At 44.2% G+C, this 17,910-nt stretch overlaps 1 protein-coding gene across 1 annotated transcript; it reads right to left on the bottom strand.

Annotated features, from left to right (window-relative positions):
* Positions 1–8: 8 nt before the first annotated feature.
* Positions 9–5,967, bottom strand: ldha (lactate dehydrogenase A4). The gene is made up of 8 exons (XM_075469526.1): positions 5,857–5,967; positions 3,873–3,998; positions 3,366–3,483; positions 3,086–3,259; positions 2,812–2,985; positions 2,526–2,643; positions 1,306–1,429; positions 9–1,207 (listed from the first exon to the last, which is right to left on the bottom strand). Exons 2-8 carry the CDS (start codon positions 3,996–3,998, stop codon positions 1,043–1,045), a joined length of 999 nt encoding a protein of 332 aa, XP_075325641.1. The 5' UTR covers positions 5,857–5,967; the 3' UTR covers positions 9–1,042.
* Between the last annotated feature and the right edge of the window lie 11,943 nt (positions 5,968–17,910).

Raw genomic sequence — 17,910 nt, 5'->3', positions numbered from 1 at the left:
CACATTCATCGCTGTTCTGGCAAGTTTATTTGGTGTTGTGGCAAATAAAAATCAATATCCAGCTGCCAGGAAAGGTACAGTTCTTCGGAAAGTGATAAATCCTGATGTTATAGTATTACATAAATATATATTTACTGCATTACCATCAAGTGATAGTTTAATTTTTCGTTCGGGTGTCCTTTCTCCTCAGAGTAGAATGGAGTAAATAAAATACAAAATGTTTGGCCTTTTTGGAGCACAAACAACCACCTACGGACTCTTTGTGATGATGCTAGTTGACTATTCTCCACCGGCTCTCTGTTTCTGTCTTTTTGTTACTTTATGGCAATACACAGTGAGTGACCCCATCTGTTGTCACATGCATGACAGTGCACTTGTGGTAAGGATTGATTAAGAAGGCTTCAGTGCAAAGCTTTTAAGATGCAACATTGCTTTACTGAGATGAAGGTACTTTGGTATCACAGGATTTTTGGCCCAGTGACATACAATATGCGGCAGTGTTATAATGACTAAGTTGATAGGGAAGCCCTCCTTTTAGAGAATGGAATGTCTCTGTTATAAATATGATAAACAGAGATTACCAAGTGGAAAAAAAGCAACTAGTGACAACCATAGAATTAATACAAACTGCACACGGGGTGTGCAGAAGAAGCAGCAACAGTACACGGTAACATACAACTAACAGACATTTAAAAGACAACATGCACTGAATATGCAAAGGCCTTCAAATTCTTCTATGGACAGGACACTGAATAAATATCAGCTTTCTCCAGAAGAGGTTGACCTTAGAGGCTAAGGGTAAGAGTTTTTAATAATTCGGTCACAGATGGAAGAGGACAGGTGGGAGATGTTAGAGGAAAACGATACCAATTTGTGAACATCAGAGTGTAACATCTAGCTTTGATTGTTTTAGCAGCTAGCACTTGGCCTTTTAAATTCTTAAGTCTTGTTTGCCCATTGCTGTGAGGGACACAGGAGGTAAGGTAAGAGGGAGTCAACCACAAAGTGTTGTGTGAGCTTGAAGAACTCAAAGGACTGCTTTTCACAGGGTGAGCTCCTTCTGTACGCCCCACAGGGTCTCAGCACTCTGCACCAGCTGCTTCTCCTCTTCAGGCTTCAGTGTCATGTGAACGACATCTGTCAAGCCGCTGTTGCCCAGGACACAAGGGACGCTCAGGAAGACCTCATCCTTCACCCCATGCATGCCCTATCCCATAGGATAAGGAGAAGAGTACGGAACACTGTTAGCAGATCTAATACATTTCCCACACATTGAATTATGCTGCCTGTTCACAATCTCCCCACCTGGACAAGTGTGGACACAGGGTGCACTTTGTGGAGGTTCTTCGTGATGCTCTCCACAAGGTCAGCCACAGACATACCAATGGCCCAGGAAGTGTATCCCTTCAGCTTGATAACCTCATAAGCTCTGCAGAAAGCATATATGAACATAAAAAGATTAAACTGAAAACTGAAAACCTCCTGAACTGTCGAGCAGCCTGCTTTGCTATTTTACTCTAACATCTCCCATCTTTTTTAGTAGAGAAGTCAATGGTCTATCATGAGGACAAAAACGTAAATTTGAATTTCTCTTGATTATCTGTAAATAATACCAAATGTGCAGTGCTCATTAACCCACAGAAATTAAAATGAACTTGATTTAACATAAACAAGTCAATTTCCAAATCCAGGTATGTTCTTCAAACAGGACCACTCCTCTTCTGCTACTACCAGCTGCACCTTTCCTGACATTACTTCATTGATGAGATATTTGTGAACATTTACCCCTCGTCTTTGTCCCGATGATGAAATCTTTTTTCACACCTGATACCTTAACATGTGTGATAAGTCGCCTCATTGTGTCATACATGGCTAACCTCTCTAAAGACCTAGCAAGTGCAAGATAAGTCACGTTACCCAGCTGACAAACCGATGGTGCAATATCAAGTGCTACAAGGTAAACATTTACATCATATTTTTGCCAGAGAAGCAGAACAGCAACTTTAGGGTACAAAACTCAATACTGAATATGAGTTGATTATATCAAACTACTGATTATCAGTTTATTTAACAGACTTAACAGTGCAACACAGCACAACTCGAACACAATGGAAAGTGATAAAACTGCGCTTCAAATGTAAGTGACGACATTATTATAATGACTCAATGATAATATTGAACGTGCTCTAAAGACACAAGGTTGATACAAAACTAAGAAAAAAATGTATAGTCACAACGGAACTAGATGCTGCTCAGTAAAGTGCCATGCTCAAAAACTTCAACCTGGAACAGGGCCCTTAAGAGTGGAAGGGGCTCAAAGGCTGCTGTGGCTGCAGGCTTTTACTCAAACAATCTGTTTAAATTAAACATTGCATTTATGGCTCCAACTTTAGTGCTGGACAGATGGCAGGTATGCATAAAGCTGATTGCTTTAAAGATTCAGTGACAAGTGATTCAGTGGCAAGATAAAAACATAAAGTAGTTTGGAAAGCTCATTAATGCAATAATGGTAAAATTGTACCCACCCATCAACGACCTTCTTGTGCATTGCCTTCCAGTGCTCAGTGTCATCCTCAGCTCCCATCTTTGGGTTGATGCTTTGAAGAGAAACGCCAGCAATATTGACGCCACTCCACACAGCCACTATGAGAACATTATAGTGACAAATTAGTCAATTCTGAGTTGTACATACAAATATGACAAAGTATTTAAATGGTGTCGCAACCGTATTTGAATAACTGGTCACAGACCAGAAAATGTCTACAGAGTAGGCCGAGAAGACATTTTTTATTTTTAGAAAGAGCTGCATACCACTGGAGTCTCCATGCTCTCCGACGATCCAGCCATGGCAGCTGGAAGGGTGGATGTGGAACTTCTCTCCCATGAGGTGGCGGAACCGGGCACTGTCCAGATTAGTGCCAGAGCCAATGACACGGTGACGGGGGAAACCACTCAGTTTCCATGCCACATAGGTCAGAATGTCCACTGAGAGGGTAAAAAAATGACAGGAGAACATAACATTATATACATTGCACAGATCACCTCCATTAACAAGCTACCTTGCCCTGCCCTCAACCCAACTGACCTGGGTTAGACACCACCAAGAGGATGCAGTTGGGGCTGTACTTTACAAGGTTAGGGATGATAAACTTAAAGATGTTCACGTTGCGCTGCACCAGATTAAGACGGCTCTCGCCCTCCTGCTGGCGGGCACCAGCAGTCACCACCACCACCTTGGAGTTGGCGGTCACGCTGTAGTCTGAAAAATTGACACAGTGTTAAGATGCGTACGGGTTATGCAGTAATGATCTTGAGTCAAAGAAAGCTTCAGCATTTAAGAGACGCTTATTTTTGCGCATTCTCACCTTTGTCGGCCACAATCTTGTGCGTCTTGAGGAAGAGGGCTCCGTGCTGCAGGTCCATGACCTCACCCTTCAATTTTTCCTCCATCACATCAACCAGGGCCAGCTCATCACACAGGTCCTGATTTTATAGATATAGATCAGTATGTTTCATAGATACAGCTACAAAGAGCCTGAATCAAAATGTCATGAAGGTCAATACCCGCATCACCAGTCATCTACATTTTGGCTGTTCAGCAACTTCATTAAAAACTGAGAATGATAAATTGAGGCAAAAAGTAAGTAGGCCTCCAGTCCTAAAAAAACGGAACTCAAAAAGGCTAATATAAGGCAAATGCAAACTTTTGAGCCTTTTCTTGTATAATGCCACATGAATCCCAATATTGTTTATATTGTGCAAATCTGAAATATTTAAATGACCGAGGTTTATTGGCCCTTTCTTTTTTTTCTTGGTTTGTATTTCTAAACATTTTATTTCTAAAGGCTCACTCTTAAACCCCTCATACGCACCTTTAGCAGTACGCTGACGGCGGAGGCCATGCCCACCATGCCGACACCGACCACTGACACCTTGTTCCTGCTGCCAATAGGCTCCTCCTTCATGACATGGCTAATGAGCTTCTCGTGGGTAGACATCTGTAGGAAATACAAACACACAGAGAGAGAGAGTGAAGGATACAGAAATGTAATAATGTGGACGTTGCAAGTAAAGGGATGGGGAGGTTGAGGGGAAAATGGTAACAGCACAGAAACTAGAGAAAGGAGAAGTGGAGGGATGACAGTTGAAAAGGAGATGGAGTAATGTAGTACTACATATTAAATGAGGCAGTTTAGATGTCTCACTACTAACAGGTCACACAAAAGGTGTATGTGACTTCTTTCACATCCCCCAAAAGATTGAGTCAAACTAGGATTTCCTTTATGTCTCACAATGAAAACTGCAGAACTGAAAGTGCACCATTTCCATTACCCCAAAATCCTTTCACAACTCAGGTCTACCCGTCTTTACTCCTGTGGTTCACAGATGTGACTTGACGGAGCCTCGTTTCATCTCCATGGCAACCACTGGCTGGGATTTTACTGCAGCAGAGACTGTCCCCAGGCCCCAGCTGACGTCACACGCTGCTGTTTGTTTCCTGGTTGGGCAGGCATGGCTGAGTCCTCACGTTTGCAGACGTTTACATCAGCAGCATGACTAAGCTGGTTCTCCACTGTGATGTGAAGGGGAGCACGTAGTGGAGTGCCTGGCAAGATTACTCTCTTAAGAAGATATTTAAGGTTGTGTTGTGAGGTTAACCATTATAACAGGCTATAGCAAGTTGGACAGTTATACTTAAAATCCCATTATCCATTTAACACTCTCTAAGAGATGAGAAGGAGGCTTACCAGCATCGGACCCTTCGGTGTGTCCTTTACAATAAGAATATTTATAAGGTTAAGGGATTGTATTTGCTATACTGGGCAAGGGTCTTTATTATTGAAAACCAGCAAAATGAGGATTAGTAGGAGGATTATTAGTATCTGGAAAACTTCATGAGACACGGCAGTATGTTTTGTGGAAAGCTTTGGATTAAGCGGATTTTTGAAACTTAACAGGATGGCAGCTGCTACAGACAATTCAACTAATTTGTTCTTGCTTGTCCTGTCATGATTTCCCATCACCAGCAAGTCATTAACTTTGTGCTGAACTCTGATGGAGTGTCATGTATCACAGCTGAGGTTAAGCATCTCCTATTTCACGTTGCTGTTCTGCACATGTTGCTGTTCTGCACATGTTGTTCGCCTCTGAATTTCAGACTATAACCAGACATAAACATCAGCCAATCCAAACTTTTGTCTTTAAAATAATATATATATATACACATCTAAAAAAAATCTAATCTACATCCTGGAAATTTTTACCACCAGGAAAAATGTCACGTGTCAATCTATGCTGCCAGCACTTTTCATGTGACACCAACACAACTCTGGGTTTGGTTCTACGTTGGACAGCGTGTGTAGATGCAGAGTATTTCCTGTCCTTGAGTCATTTATATCCTTCCCTTATCTGGATGCTGGTCCTGACCGGCAGCAGAGGGCGTAACCACTGCGTATATTACAACATCTCTGCTGCAGTCCCTGAGGCCGACTCAAACCAGCATTATCCTTAGGGGTGATTTTTTGGATAATCAAATTAATCAATGTGCTGAGTGAAAAAAAATCCTAAATCTAGTTTGCATAGTGCTATTTCAACAGTTGAAATAATAGGCGTCACTGCAACAAGTAGAAAAGTTACTGCACAGTTCAATTTGCAAGCTTTGCAAAAAGAAAATAATCCCTTATGCAACACAACTGGAAAATATAGCAACTGTCAAAACAATTAACACACGGAATCTGCCTCGTCTCAATGGAAAATACGATTGGGGATGTCCAGAGAGTCAATGGGATATTTTCCATAGAGGTTTGGATAAAAACGATAAGATGTGTAACATCTATGCCAGATGGATGATCTTACCTTTAGGGTTGAAGTTGAACAGGTGAGAACACGAAGTGGAATGTCACGGCTCCCCTACTTTTCCGGACAAGTGCAGCTGCTGTGATGGGGTTTCACCCGGTATATAAAGACGTTACGTGCGCGTAACGTCTGTGGGCGTTACACGCGCGCATACTAATGCGGTCGTGGTGATACTGAGGCTGCCGAGCGTGTTGTGTGTCACGTTTGCTTCAGGATGCAGCGCATATCATTAGACTGAGAGATCTCACCGAAATCTCACTTTTTAATCTTCTCAATACATGTAAGTGCTTTTGAGGGTTTATGTTAACATAATTTGCTGAAATACACTGGCACCATGTGGACAGGAGTAATAAAGCCATTTTCATCCGTATTCAATCATCTACAAACAGCACAAAAAACACAGAATTACTTTCCCACCTTTTTTTATTTCTATTTTTTACACCACAGATTAATTATGTTGCCACATCTCACTGCCGTCAGTACGTGTCACAGATTTTCCATTGAGTTTATGACTCAGAGTCTAGTATCATTTTGTGTTAAACTTGCTCAGTGTCTAATGAGCTTGATTTTCTCCACAATAATACCAATACACCGTTTTTTTTAAAATTCAATGCTCTCTTTTTCAGTTTGAAGTTAGGTCAATTAAGCTTTTGTAATGTATATCGAAAGTATTTTTTGCGCCACCTCCTGACAAGTTTGACTTAGTACATCATGGGTTACCAAAAAGGACCCTTCTCGTGCCAGCGAGACTAAGTTTACTTTCTCGGATTACTCAATCTTTCCAGTGTGACAAAAATCTCTTGTGTTAGACTTAAAACTGATTCAACTCACAAAAGGCTCTGTGATTGTATTGCAACACCAAATTCTCATTGTTCGGAACCAACAACTGGCCAACACTCTCTGCACAAATCATGCCCTCAAACTACCCAGTTCCAGATATGGTGTAGACTGTTGTAGACACCAGAGGTAGCTGCTCATAGATAACAGACATTATTGGAATTTTCAAATATGCCTGTTGCAAAAGAAAAAGGAACGTGTTTTGGTCATGACTGTCATTGTTTTTTAAGGATAACACACACACACAAACAGCAGTTAGATCAGCTGTTTGTTCAGTTTAATGTCAAACCATTTTGGTAACCAACTAGAAGGGGTTTTCATATCGAATTCCAGCCACAAAAAATGTTTTATAGTTACAAAAAGTGTTTAATAAGCAAGCAAGCAATAAGCATATGTGTAAATGTACGTATTTTCTCGGAAGGATATATTTAATTTAACTGGCGCTTGTGCAGAGGTGTGACCAGAATGGCATGTGTGGGGGGGCAGTTAGCTCATCTGGGGGGGCAGAAAACAATACCTGAAAAAATCAGTGGAAAACCACTACTAAAACTTCAAGCATAATAATAATAATAATAATTCAATTCGGTAATGAAAATATGGTCACAATAGCATAAATCATGACCGTCAATTTTAATTTTTAATTTTAATTAACATGCTCCACATTCTCCATTGAGGGTTTAAAGTCAAGTAGATACTTGGGGCAAGACATCCAGCCAACTCCAGCTTTTTATTACCTTCATTAAAGGTAGGGTAGGAGATCCTGGATTTTGAGTCCAGCGAAGCTGCATTTTGAAAATACACAGGTCAAAAGTCCCAACCCTTTTCTTCACTTTCCCCCCGAAGGCACGCCTCTAGATTACATGAACGCGCACGAGCACGAAGGTGCACGAGTGCTGTTCTGACAGCAAGCATCGATCGTTGCCGTATTTAGTATATGTTAACTATACGTTTAATAATGCTAGGTGCTAGCCAAGCTGGCTCTAGTTTAGCTTCCTGCCAAGCTTCTGGACGCGTAATTCGTTCACGGAGCAGGGTACGTGCACAGGGGGAAGGAGGGGGAGGGAGGAGCAGATTGCAGTTTGATAGACGGCATCAGAATCCAATCATCGTTAACGGTCCGTTCAGTATGATTGGATAGTGTTTTTCCTAGATTGTACGTTCTAGAGGCCACTAAAACTTTTCATATTTGTGTCAAACTTTTAATTAATTGGTTGCAATGGGGATGTGAAGAGTATTTCAAGCAATATGTAAAAAAATGTTCCAGAAAAAGATCCCCTACCCCACCTTTAAGTCTACATTTCAGATCATTATATACAACAAAAACGTCCGAAAATGTGAAAATCGCCTTTTTTTTTCAGCAGCAAGGGGTTAAAGTTACAGGGGGGAACGATAACAAAAAATAAATAAAGCCTTATACTTTGCAGATATATGCTTTTTTAAAATCACCACATGCATTTATTCTATCAATACAAGACACAAACAGAGATAATAAATCGTGGCCTTTTTTCTGGCCAGTTTTCTTTGGATGGACAGGGCATTTCTCAGGGGGGCAGTGCCCCCCCCCCCCCCCCCCAGCTCCCTCGTAGCCACGCCCCTGCGCTGTGTCTGAAGAGGCAAAGTTACAAGAGCAAAACACTGCCAATGGTTGAAAGGCCCTGCTTCCCCTTTAAAACATACTCATAACTTGGGCACTTGTTGGTCATATTCAGATACTCAACAAAATGCAATGTGAAAATTACGGTATGTAATAAACATGTGAAATAAAAGACTGGACGATGTGGGACAAATGAAAACAAGAGGCCTTATTTGTGTTCAAGAAAATACTGCAGCTCCTGCTGCTCACATAAGATTTGAAAAGCTCCACTTTAACAGGCAGATTAAGTGTTTCTGGCACAACTTTAACCCACTTCCAATTGTAAAAAAAAAAAAAAAAGCTTTATTGTTCAACCAAAACATTTCTCAAATATTGTATTATATCAAGTGTTGCTGGAGCTGTGGTCACTCCAGCTTTTCCACAACATCCAAACTTTGGGCTCTGAGTCCACAATCCCCTGTTAGCTTCTGTGTAAATGTGGTATTATGGGATTAGATTCCAAAGTGACATTTTTGGCGATCACGCTAAAGTCTTTTTGATGGATTTTGGCTGAGTCAGCTGTGTAAGTCGCTGGTTTTCATCAGGTTGCTGTGAGCATCTTCAGATCAAATAGATAAATAAACATAGATAAAATTAAATTATATTATGAGATCTAGTCTCCTTCCCTTCCACCATGTTTATTTTAAAAAAAATTGTCAAACAACATTTTTCTTTTGTCAGGTTGTGCAACAGTTAGTAGGAGACAGCGAATTTTCAGTCACTGTGACATGTTATGGCTTCTTATTTTGTTTGTAAGGATTACCTTCTACTGTGATGGACTGGCAACCTGTCCAGGGTGTGCCCTGCTGCCTACCCAATGACATCTGGGACAGGCTCCAGCCCCCCCTCAACCCTAAATTGGATAAACGGGTATAGAAAATGGATGGATGGATGGATGGATTCCCTTTTATCTTATATATCTGGTGATCATCACCCACTGGCTCAATTCTTGCTCGCCAGCAGGAGGAGCTGTCATAAAAGCAGATGCAGGCTTTTCTCTGGAGTGATCACACTTTTGCTTCAAATCAAAGAAAGTCAAGCTGTAAAATGAGTAGATCACTCATTTTGTCTAACAAAACTTGCATCGAACACACAAGAAATTGATTGAAATGAACAGTTTGTAAGCATGGAATTGATTTAGTGGTATGAAGTATTCATCCTTATCTTACCAAAACCACCAAGATGGACCAAGATACATTTTGTGTTTGGATTGGCTTTCTTTAAATAGACTGTTCCTGACATTACCGAAGGCTGTAATGAGGCAACACAATGATCCCCTAACATCCCCGGGGCTACAGCACCAAATTAAACTGGTGCAGTTTGTTTGCGGCAACATCTATCACTCACCCTGTAACTTGAAAAAATAATGAACACTTCTATAAAGTGGGTTTAGGTATTTCACTGTGTAACTATGACAACATTAGCAAGACTAAAGACAGATTATGTTTCATTAGATGAACTTGAAATCATGATTTATCTCCTGGTGTTCAGTGTGCTCATTTAGCTGACAGCAATTTATTCCAAACTTTCCCAGACTCAAAGTAACGTCTCTCTGTCCTTGCCATCAAATTGCTCGCCTTTATTTCCAGCTTGCAACACAACTTTCAGCAGTCTCTTGAGTATGCCAGTTCAATCACTGCAAACCCCCCAGTGGATTACAGAAACACTAGTTTCTCATGTTAGTTTCCCTTCTTACACCACAGGGTCAGTTGCCAACATGCTGTTATTGCACAGGGCATTGGGACTGAGGGGTTTCTGCTGTGGGTGATACCTGTTTCAGGCTGCCACGGTAATAGAGAGGAATCTAATCACCTAGTTGCAGCCTCCTCTTCCTCCTCCAGCCTGTGTTTAGAAACAGAACTGAGGAAAAGGAACAAGGCTTCATCAATCATACAAGGTTTCTCTTGGGAACAGCATCATGCTCGAAAAACTCTGTCAGGACAACATCCAGCTCACTGATCTGTCCTCATTTCACCTCCAACGGACAAAAGGTGAACCACAAACGTTTCAGCTACAATCATAGTTAATTTCTGTTTTTTTCCTTTGCTAATCTGTCCACCCCTTTCCTTCAACACGTATCAAACCATGTCCCTCCTCTTTCTCTTTCTTCTAACAATCCTTTCACACTATTTCTTTTCTCCCTTCCTTCTCTCCAACCCCTTTATTTTCTTGTCTTCCAATTTCGCTCCATGCACACCTTCTGCCTGAGACTGATAACATCCCTGATGTAGTTCCTTTATTAGCCACCCACAGGCAGATTAAGCAGAGCAATGATACAGCAATCAACAGCAATTATGCACTGATAAGCCCAGGGAGAACTCTGCTTGATGTGGGAAAGGATGTAGCAGTTAAAGAGTGATTGGATGTGTTTTAGAACAGGACTAAGTAGTGTGCCTGTGCATGTATTTAGTCATAATTGACAAGTATGTGTAACTGATCACACTTCTTTTTTCTTTATCTGCAGTCTTAATCCCCCTCATGGGGCACATGGTTTTAAAATAGAAAATCAGCCCTGGCTCGTAGGCCTAAAAGGTAAAAATAAAAGTATAAACAGAGTTTCAAACCAGCTGAATCAAAAAAGCTTTTTCATCAGTATGGTGTATTATTATTCTACCAGTGTACTATAATGAGACAACCTATCTCCACTCATTACAGCACAGTAAAACTCTTCCCATAAAGTGCTGGCACTAGTTAGTTTTTGAACATCATGACTGAAACAGCCTCCTGGCATTGTTGTAGGGCGACCAAATGATGATGCTGAAAACGAGTGGAAGCGTAGATATGAGTTTCCAGCCTGCAGGCATTCACACACCAGTCAAATGTGATGTCAAGAACAGCTGTATGGATTTAACCTCCCCTCCCCAGACTGCTTTTTGCATGCACAAACATGCATGGCTGCACGCATTTGTGCTTTCGTGAAGTAAGAAACACAAACATGAGCTTCTTTATAGTGGCAAACCAAGACCTGGGAAGCTGTTTACAGCTGTGCAGATGGAAAGCGCATCAGACCTTCATTAGCAGTTATGCTTTGCAGTTTCATGTATGAATACATAAAATTAGTTCTCCCTCAGAAACTGTGATCCAGTGATCTTTGCATCAGAGTTTACCTTGGTTCTTATGACTCTTTATTAAGCACAACAGATTTTGATCAACTGTTGCTATTTAAGTGTTAGAAGGTTGAGGTGTAGTTATTGATACTTGCAGAGAGAAACATTAGAGCTGGTGTATGTATGTGTACGGTTTTCATTCCATTGGCGTTGCTGAACGTGTATGAAACCTCAAGTCTTGGAGTGTTTCAGTACATCACCTCCACAAGTTAAACCTGGAGGACAAAATAAATCGAGCGTTTAGCGTTTAGTTTGAGCATGAAATTAAATGCATTTCCTTTGGCGGTCTAAGCTCTAATAACTTCAGAAGATTCATGTCAGTGACACTGTTATTTGTTTAAGGACAGTGTATTCTCATCCACCGGGTCAGGTGGCCTCTGTCAAGGTGTGGTGTGTAGAAGGGGAGGACACGGATGCGGACTTACGAAGAAAAGGGTGATTTATTAACAAAAAAACAAAGTACAAAACAAAAGGCGCGGCAAAGCCGGATTCAAAATACTTGACTTAAATAAATACTTGGAAAAACAAAACAAAACACTTAACATGGCATAGATAATAAATACTTAACTTTGATGGAAACGTGGCGTGGAAACGTGGCATCACAACTAACAGCAACAGTAACACTGACATCAACAGTACCAGTGACATCAACAAAGATCCGGCAAAACTGAAAGGGGAGGCAGGAAACTAAATAGGGAGTGAGTGATTAAGTGAGTGGGTGCAGCTGGTGGGGAATGAACAGGTGAGGGGAATGAACTAATGGCAAAACCTAAAACTCAAAACCTGGACATGAACTGAACACAAAAACATAACCTAAACATGAAAACTAAAAACATGAGTCTCTGGGCGTGACAGAGCCCCCCCCTCAAGGGGTGGATCCCAGACATCCCACAAAAGTCCAAGGGTGGGAGGGAGGGGCTCGAAGCCGGTCGGGGAACCAGAAACGGGCGTGGTACCGGCTTCGGGCAGCAGGAGGCAGTGGTCTGGCGGACGCCCAGACCGCAGACGGCGTAGCCGGAACAGGCGGTGGTCTGGCGGACGCCCAGACCGCAGACGGCATAGCAGGAGACGGCGGTGGTCTGGCGGACGCCCAGACCTCCGTCGGCGTGGCGGCAGGAGACGGCGGTGGTCTGGCGGACGCCCAGACTTCCGTCGGCGTGGCGGCAGGAGACGGCGGTGGTCTGGCGGACGCCCAGACTTCCGTCGGCGTGGCGGCAGGAGACGGCGGTGGTCTGGCGGACGCCCAGACTTCCGTCGGCGTGGCGGCAGGAGACGGCGGTGGTCTGGCGGACGCCCAGACTTCCGTCGGCGTGGCAGCAGGCGGTGATCCGGCGGACGCCCGGACCCCCGATGACGTGGCAGCAGGAAGCGGTGGTCTGGCGGGCGGCCAGACATCCCGTGGCGTGGCAGCAGGAAGCGGTGGTCTGGCGGGCGGCCAGACATCCCGTGGCGTGGCAGCAGGAGGCGATGGTCTGGCGGGCGGCCAGACATCCCGTGGCGTGGCAGCAGGAGGCGGTGGTCTGGCGGGCGGCCAGACTTCCCTCTGCGTGGCGGCAGGAGACGGCCCGGCGGACGCCCGGACCCCCGATGACGTGGCTGGAGGAGGAGCCGGGGACCGTCCCAAGGTCGGACGGACCTCCGACGGGGGGGGAGCCCCCCCTTTAAGGGATGGATCCCAGACATCCCCAAAGTCTGGGGGTGGGAGGGAGGGGCTCGAACCGGTGAGTCCATGTCGGGCTCTGCCGCCTTATGGTCAGGCCCGGAGGCCTCTTGGTCAGGCCCTGCGGCCTCTTGGTCAGGCCCTGCGGCCTCTTGGTCAGGCCCTGCGGCCTCGTGGTCAGGCCCTGCGGCCTCGTGGTCAGGCCCTGTGGCCTCGTGGTCGTGGTCAGGCTCTAAAGCCTCGTGGTCAGGCTCTAAAGCCTCGTGGTCAGGCTCTAAAGCCTCGTGGTCAGGCCCTGCGGCCTCTTGGTCAGGCTCTAAAGCCTCGTGGTCAGGCTCTAAAGCCTCGTGGTCAGGCCCTGTGGCCTCGTGGTCAGGCCCTGTGGCCTCTTGGTCAGGCCCTGTGGCCTCTTGGTCAGGCCCTGTGGCCTCTTGGTCGTGGTCAGGCCCTGTGGCCTCTTGGTCAGGCTCTAAAGCCTCGTGGTCAGGCTCTAAAGCCTCGTGGTCAGGCCCTGTGGCCTCTTGGTCAGGCTCTAAAGCCTCGTGGTCAGGCTCTAAAGCCTCGTGGTCAGGCCCTGTGGCCTCTTGGTCAGGCCTTATGGCCTCTTGGTCATGGTCAGGCCCTAAGGCCTCTTGGTCGTGGTCAGGCTCTAAAGCCTCGTGGTCAGGCTCTAAAGCCTCGTGGTCAGGCCCTGTGGCCTCTTGGTCGTGGTCAGGCTCTAAAGCCTCGGGAACGGCTGGGGCCGGGGCCAGCTCTGGGACGGCTGGGGCCGGGGCCAGCTCTGGGACGGCTGGGGCCGGGGCCAGCTCTGGGACGGCTGGGGCCGGGGCCAGCTCTGGGACGGCTGGGGCCGGGGCCAGCTCTGGGACGGCTGGGGTGGTGAGGGAGGGTGTGTACAGCGCGGCTACCTTCTGTGGCTCCATGCCAAAGATGTCCAGCATAGCAGCACGCTGTACACCCCTCACCTCTGCCCAGATGTGCGTCACTCCTGACATGTGCCTGAGAACCTGCTTTCGTACAAAAAAGTCAATTAGTTCATTGGCAGAGTTCAGTTTCTCCCAGGAGGTGCAGCTCGATGAGAGGCAACAGAAGTCCCCAGCCAGCTCCCAGAAGGTTGTGTAGTCCGCCGCGTCCATTTCTGGCCGGATCTTTCTGTCAAGGTGTGGTGTGTAGAAGGGGAGGACACGGATGCGGACTTACGAAGAAAAGGGTGATTTATTAACAAAAAAACAAAGTACAAAACAAAAGGCGCGGCAAAGCCGGATTCAAAATACTTGACTTAAATAAATACTTGGAAAAACAAAACAAAACACTTAACATGGCATAGATAATAAATACTTAACTTTGATGGAAACGTGGCGTGGAAACGTGGCATCACAACTAACAGCAACAGTAACACTGACATCAACAGTACCAGTGACATCAACAAAGATCCGGCAAAACTGAAAGGGGAGGCAGGAAACTAAATAGGGAGTGAGTGATTAAGTGAGTGGGTGCAGCTGGTGGGGAATGAACAGGTGAGGGGAATGAACTAATGGCAAAACCTAAAACTCAAAACCTGGACATGAACTGAACACAAAAACATAACCTAAACATGAAAACTAAAAACATGAGTCTCTGGGCGTGACAGCCTCACATTATTCTACATGTCACTGGAGAAGCTATGCGGAGCTCCTGTGTCCCAGTCCAGTGACCTTACCACCAGTGATTGATGTGGGAGGGGTGATGTGCCTGTGCAGGCATGGCAGTGTGGATGTGTGCACATGGGTTTGTGTCTGCGTGTGTGAAAGGGTAAGGTTAATTGAAGCTGTTAGAGTGAAAATGATTCCCTCAGGGAGACGTAGCAGGTGGAGACAGTGTGTGGGTTCAGCAGTGGGTGACGGTGAGAGACCAGGAAAGCGTGGTACGATGGAAGCGTAGAGGGACGGGTGGCAGGGGTGGGGGTCTGAGGGGTTGTTCCCACCCTCCAGGGCTGAGAGGTAGTGATTCTTGAAGATGAAGAGATGAAATGATTCTTCTAAAGGTCACATGTGTCTGTGTGACCCCTCACCCAATACTGCTTTTGTCTTTGATTTCCTTATCTGTCTCTGTTTGTCTTTCTGCAGGTAGATATGGACAAATTGACTCTTTGTAAGTTTTCACTTTTCAAGTTACACCCCAACCTTTTTCTAAATCAACCCCTCCCCTCCTGTCACTGTCTCACCCATCACTGTCTCCCGCTCTCTCCATTCGTCCCCTCCTGTGGTCTTTCGCCATGCTAGCCTTCATTTCACAGATGACAGGCTGGCCGACTGTAATCCAACAGATGCTGGGGAGGGGAGGCCTGACCAACTGTTTTAACTCCAATCAGCTTTTATTGCTCTCTAGAGGAACCCCCTCCACCCCCCCACCCCCCGCCAGCCTGACATTTCAGAGAACAGGAGACTAGAGGCAAGAGTAGGGGACAGAAAAGTAGATATAATATATGTGTGTATGCATATGTGTGTACATCTGTGAATATTTGTGTGTAAGTGTTGATTAGGGCAGGGGGTAGATGGGGAAAAGGGGAAACAGTCATTACCCCCTTGTGCCTGGTGTGGAGCCAAACCGCTGGCTTCAATCAACTGAGACACATGTGTAAGTGCTCATGCCAGCGTGTGTTTGTGTGTCACACAGTGACTCCGACATCAGCAGGGATGGAGATGTCGCTGGTAATGCATCTGCCACTGTTGCCCGCTCTTAACAGCCTGAGCCACCCCTGCACGGCTCACGTCTGTCGCCTCCCTTCCTTTCTCCATCCATCTCACTCTCTCCACCCCACCTCCATTCTGTACCATCAGCCTCATGCCATCCCTCCCATTGAGACAAAGACAAAGAGGGCTGCAAGTGACTATACAGCAGTATGACTTTGAAGCGGTTGGTCAAACAAGATAATGCTATGTTGCTGTTTGCCATCTGTGTGTCACCTGTCTACACATCAAGGTGCTCAAAATTGATTTGTATGGATAGGTCTTAAAAATGTGTTGCATTTTAAGCAACAATATTGTTTCTTGCATTTGTTACTATTTAAATAAGAGGAAACAGGAATACTGACTCCTTCCAATAAAGACTGGACCTTAAATATAAGTGAGGGCATGCAGGACTGTCTGTCTCTCTGTGTTAGAGTTGTGACACAACCTGTCCAGAGTTCATTTCACCTTTCACTCCTACAAGAGCCGGAATATGCTCCAGTATCCACTGTTCAGGTTGAACAGGATAAAGTAGGAATTGAAAATAAATGGACAGATTTTATTGCCAGTACTTTAAAACTGGTTGTAAACATAGAACATTGTTACAAACATACTTTGAAACATGTCATTGCTCATACTTACACAAAGTGCATTTAAAATTTTTTTTAATGACTATTGTATCTAGTTAATTTGGTGAGTGCTTTATAGTGATATCATATTTTTTTTTTCCTTTTTAAATTCTGCCTGATTCATGGAATTTCCTTTTGCATGGGTGTTGTGAAGCTAAATGGTGGCCTGTGATCTCACATACAGTACCATGCTCAGCTATTAGCATTAATCTACAGGGAAATATCTGGGTAAATGTTTCATGCTAGAAATGTATTACTTATAACTTATGTATTTTACAATAACCCCACTAAAGAGATCGAGTTGTTCTGCCTGCTCCATTTCGTTTCATCATTTAAGGAACGAAGTGTTGCATCACTGCAGTCCCCACACTGCAGCTCACCAGATATCAGCAACAGCTGCCTTTTTATTAAGCTTATTTCCTTAATAGCGCCTTGGAGGCATTTGGAGTTAGCCTCACTTTTAATTTTTTTCAGCCTTTGCCATCCTAAATTCTATTCATTATATATTTCTTATGATACACACAAAATAGGCACTTACATCTTTTTGGAAAGCTTCTTCTCCTGTTACTCTTTTAATAATACTCCAAAAGTATTCTGTTCTATAAAGTATAACGCATTTAGACATCCCTCTTTAATACACCACATTGTTTCTTTGACATATGTGAACTGGCAATTATCCCTTGAAAATAGGACAGTAAACTCAAGGGGGATTATGTGGAGGCTGACTGTGAAAAGGTTAGTGGATGTGCTTGGGGAGCGATGAATAATCAGGTGTCATGCACTACAATGTACATGATACATGATACATGATGTATCTTATGCGTTCCCTTTAAATAAGCACATTAGATCGTGCTGCTTGCAGATGTACTGTAACCATGTTCTAAAGACTGGGGCGAGTGACATTGCCAGGAGCACATTCCAAATTGGCCAGAGACAAAACGCTTGCGCGTGTGTGTGCGAGTCATATTCAAGGGTACACAAACAGTGTACAGCTGAGAAAGGTTACCTGTATGTAGCCAACCCCATAAGCAGCTACTCTTAATAGCCACCAAACAGTTACAAAAAGTTAGTTTTGTTAAAAAGGTTTGTTTTCTTTTGTCTGGTCAGAAATCTACAGAATACAGTTCAAATGGGAAATGTAAAATGTATACTTTTAGTCTTAGTAGTTTATGAGGATACTGGAATGGCTTCAGAATATGTGTAAAATACTGAGGATGGAAAAGGTAGTATAAACATGGTAATTAAGGTTTGTCTAATGTTTACAAATCTATTATACAGCATCTCTTACTGTTGATATCTGACAATGAGGAATCTGACAATGATTTGAGTAATCACTGGAGAAAGCATCATTCTATTGTTGTTGTCCATATGGGTTGTATTATTCAAAACTTTAAGTGTGAGCGAGAAAGACAACAGCGACTGTGCACGCTGAATGAATGATCAGTGAATTTATCACAGCTAAATGTAGTTGTTTTAGTCC

The sequence above is a fragment of the Odontesthes bonariensis genome, chromosome 7 (genome assembly GCF_027942865.1).
Source record: "Odontesthes bonariensis isolate fOdoBon6 chromosome 7, fOdoBon6.hap1, whole genome shotgun sequence".
Lineage (NCBI taxonomy): Eukaryota > Metazoa > Chordata > Actinopteri > Atheriniformes > Atherinopsidae > Odontesthes > Odontesthes bonariensis.
The sequence above is the reverse complement of the archived record's forward strand: the minus strand, read 5'-3'. Positions and strand labels throughout refer to the sequence as shown.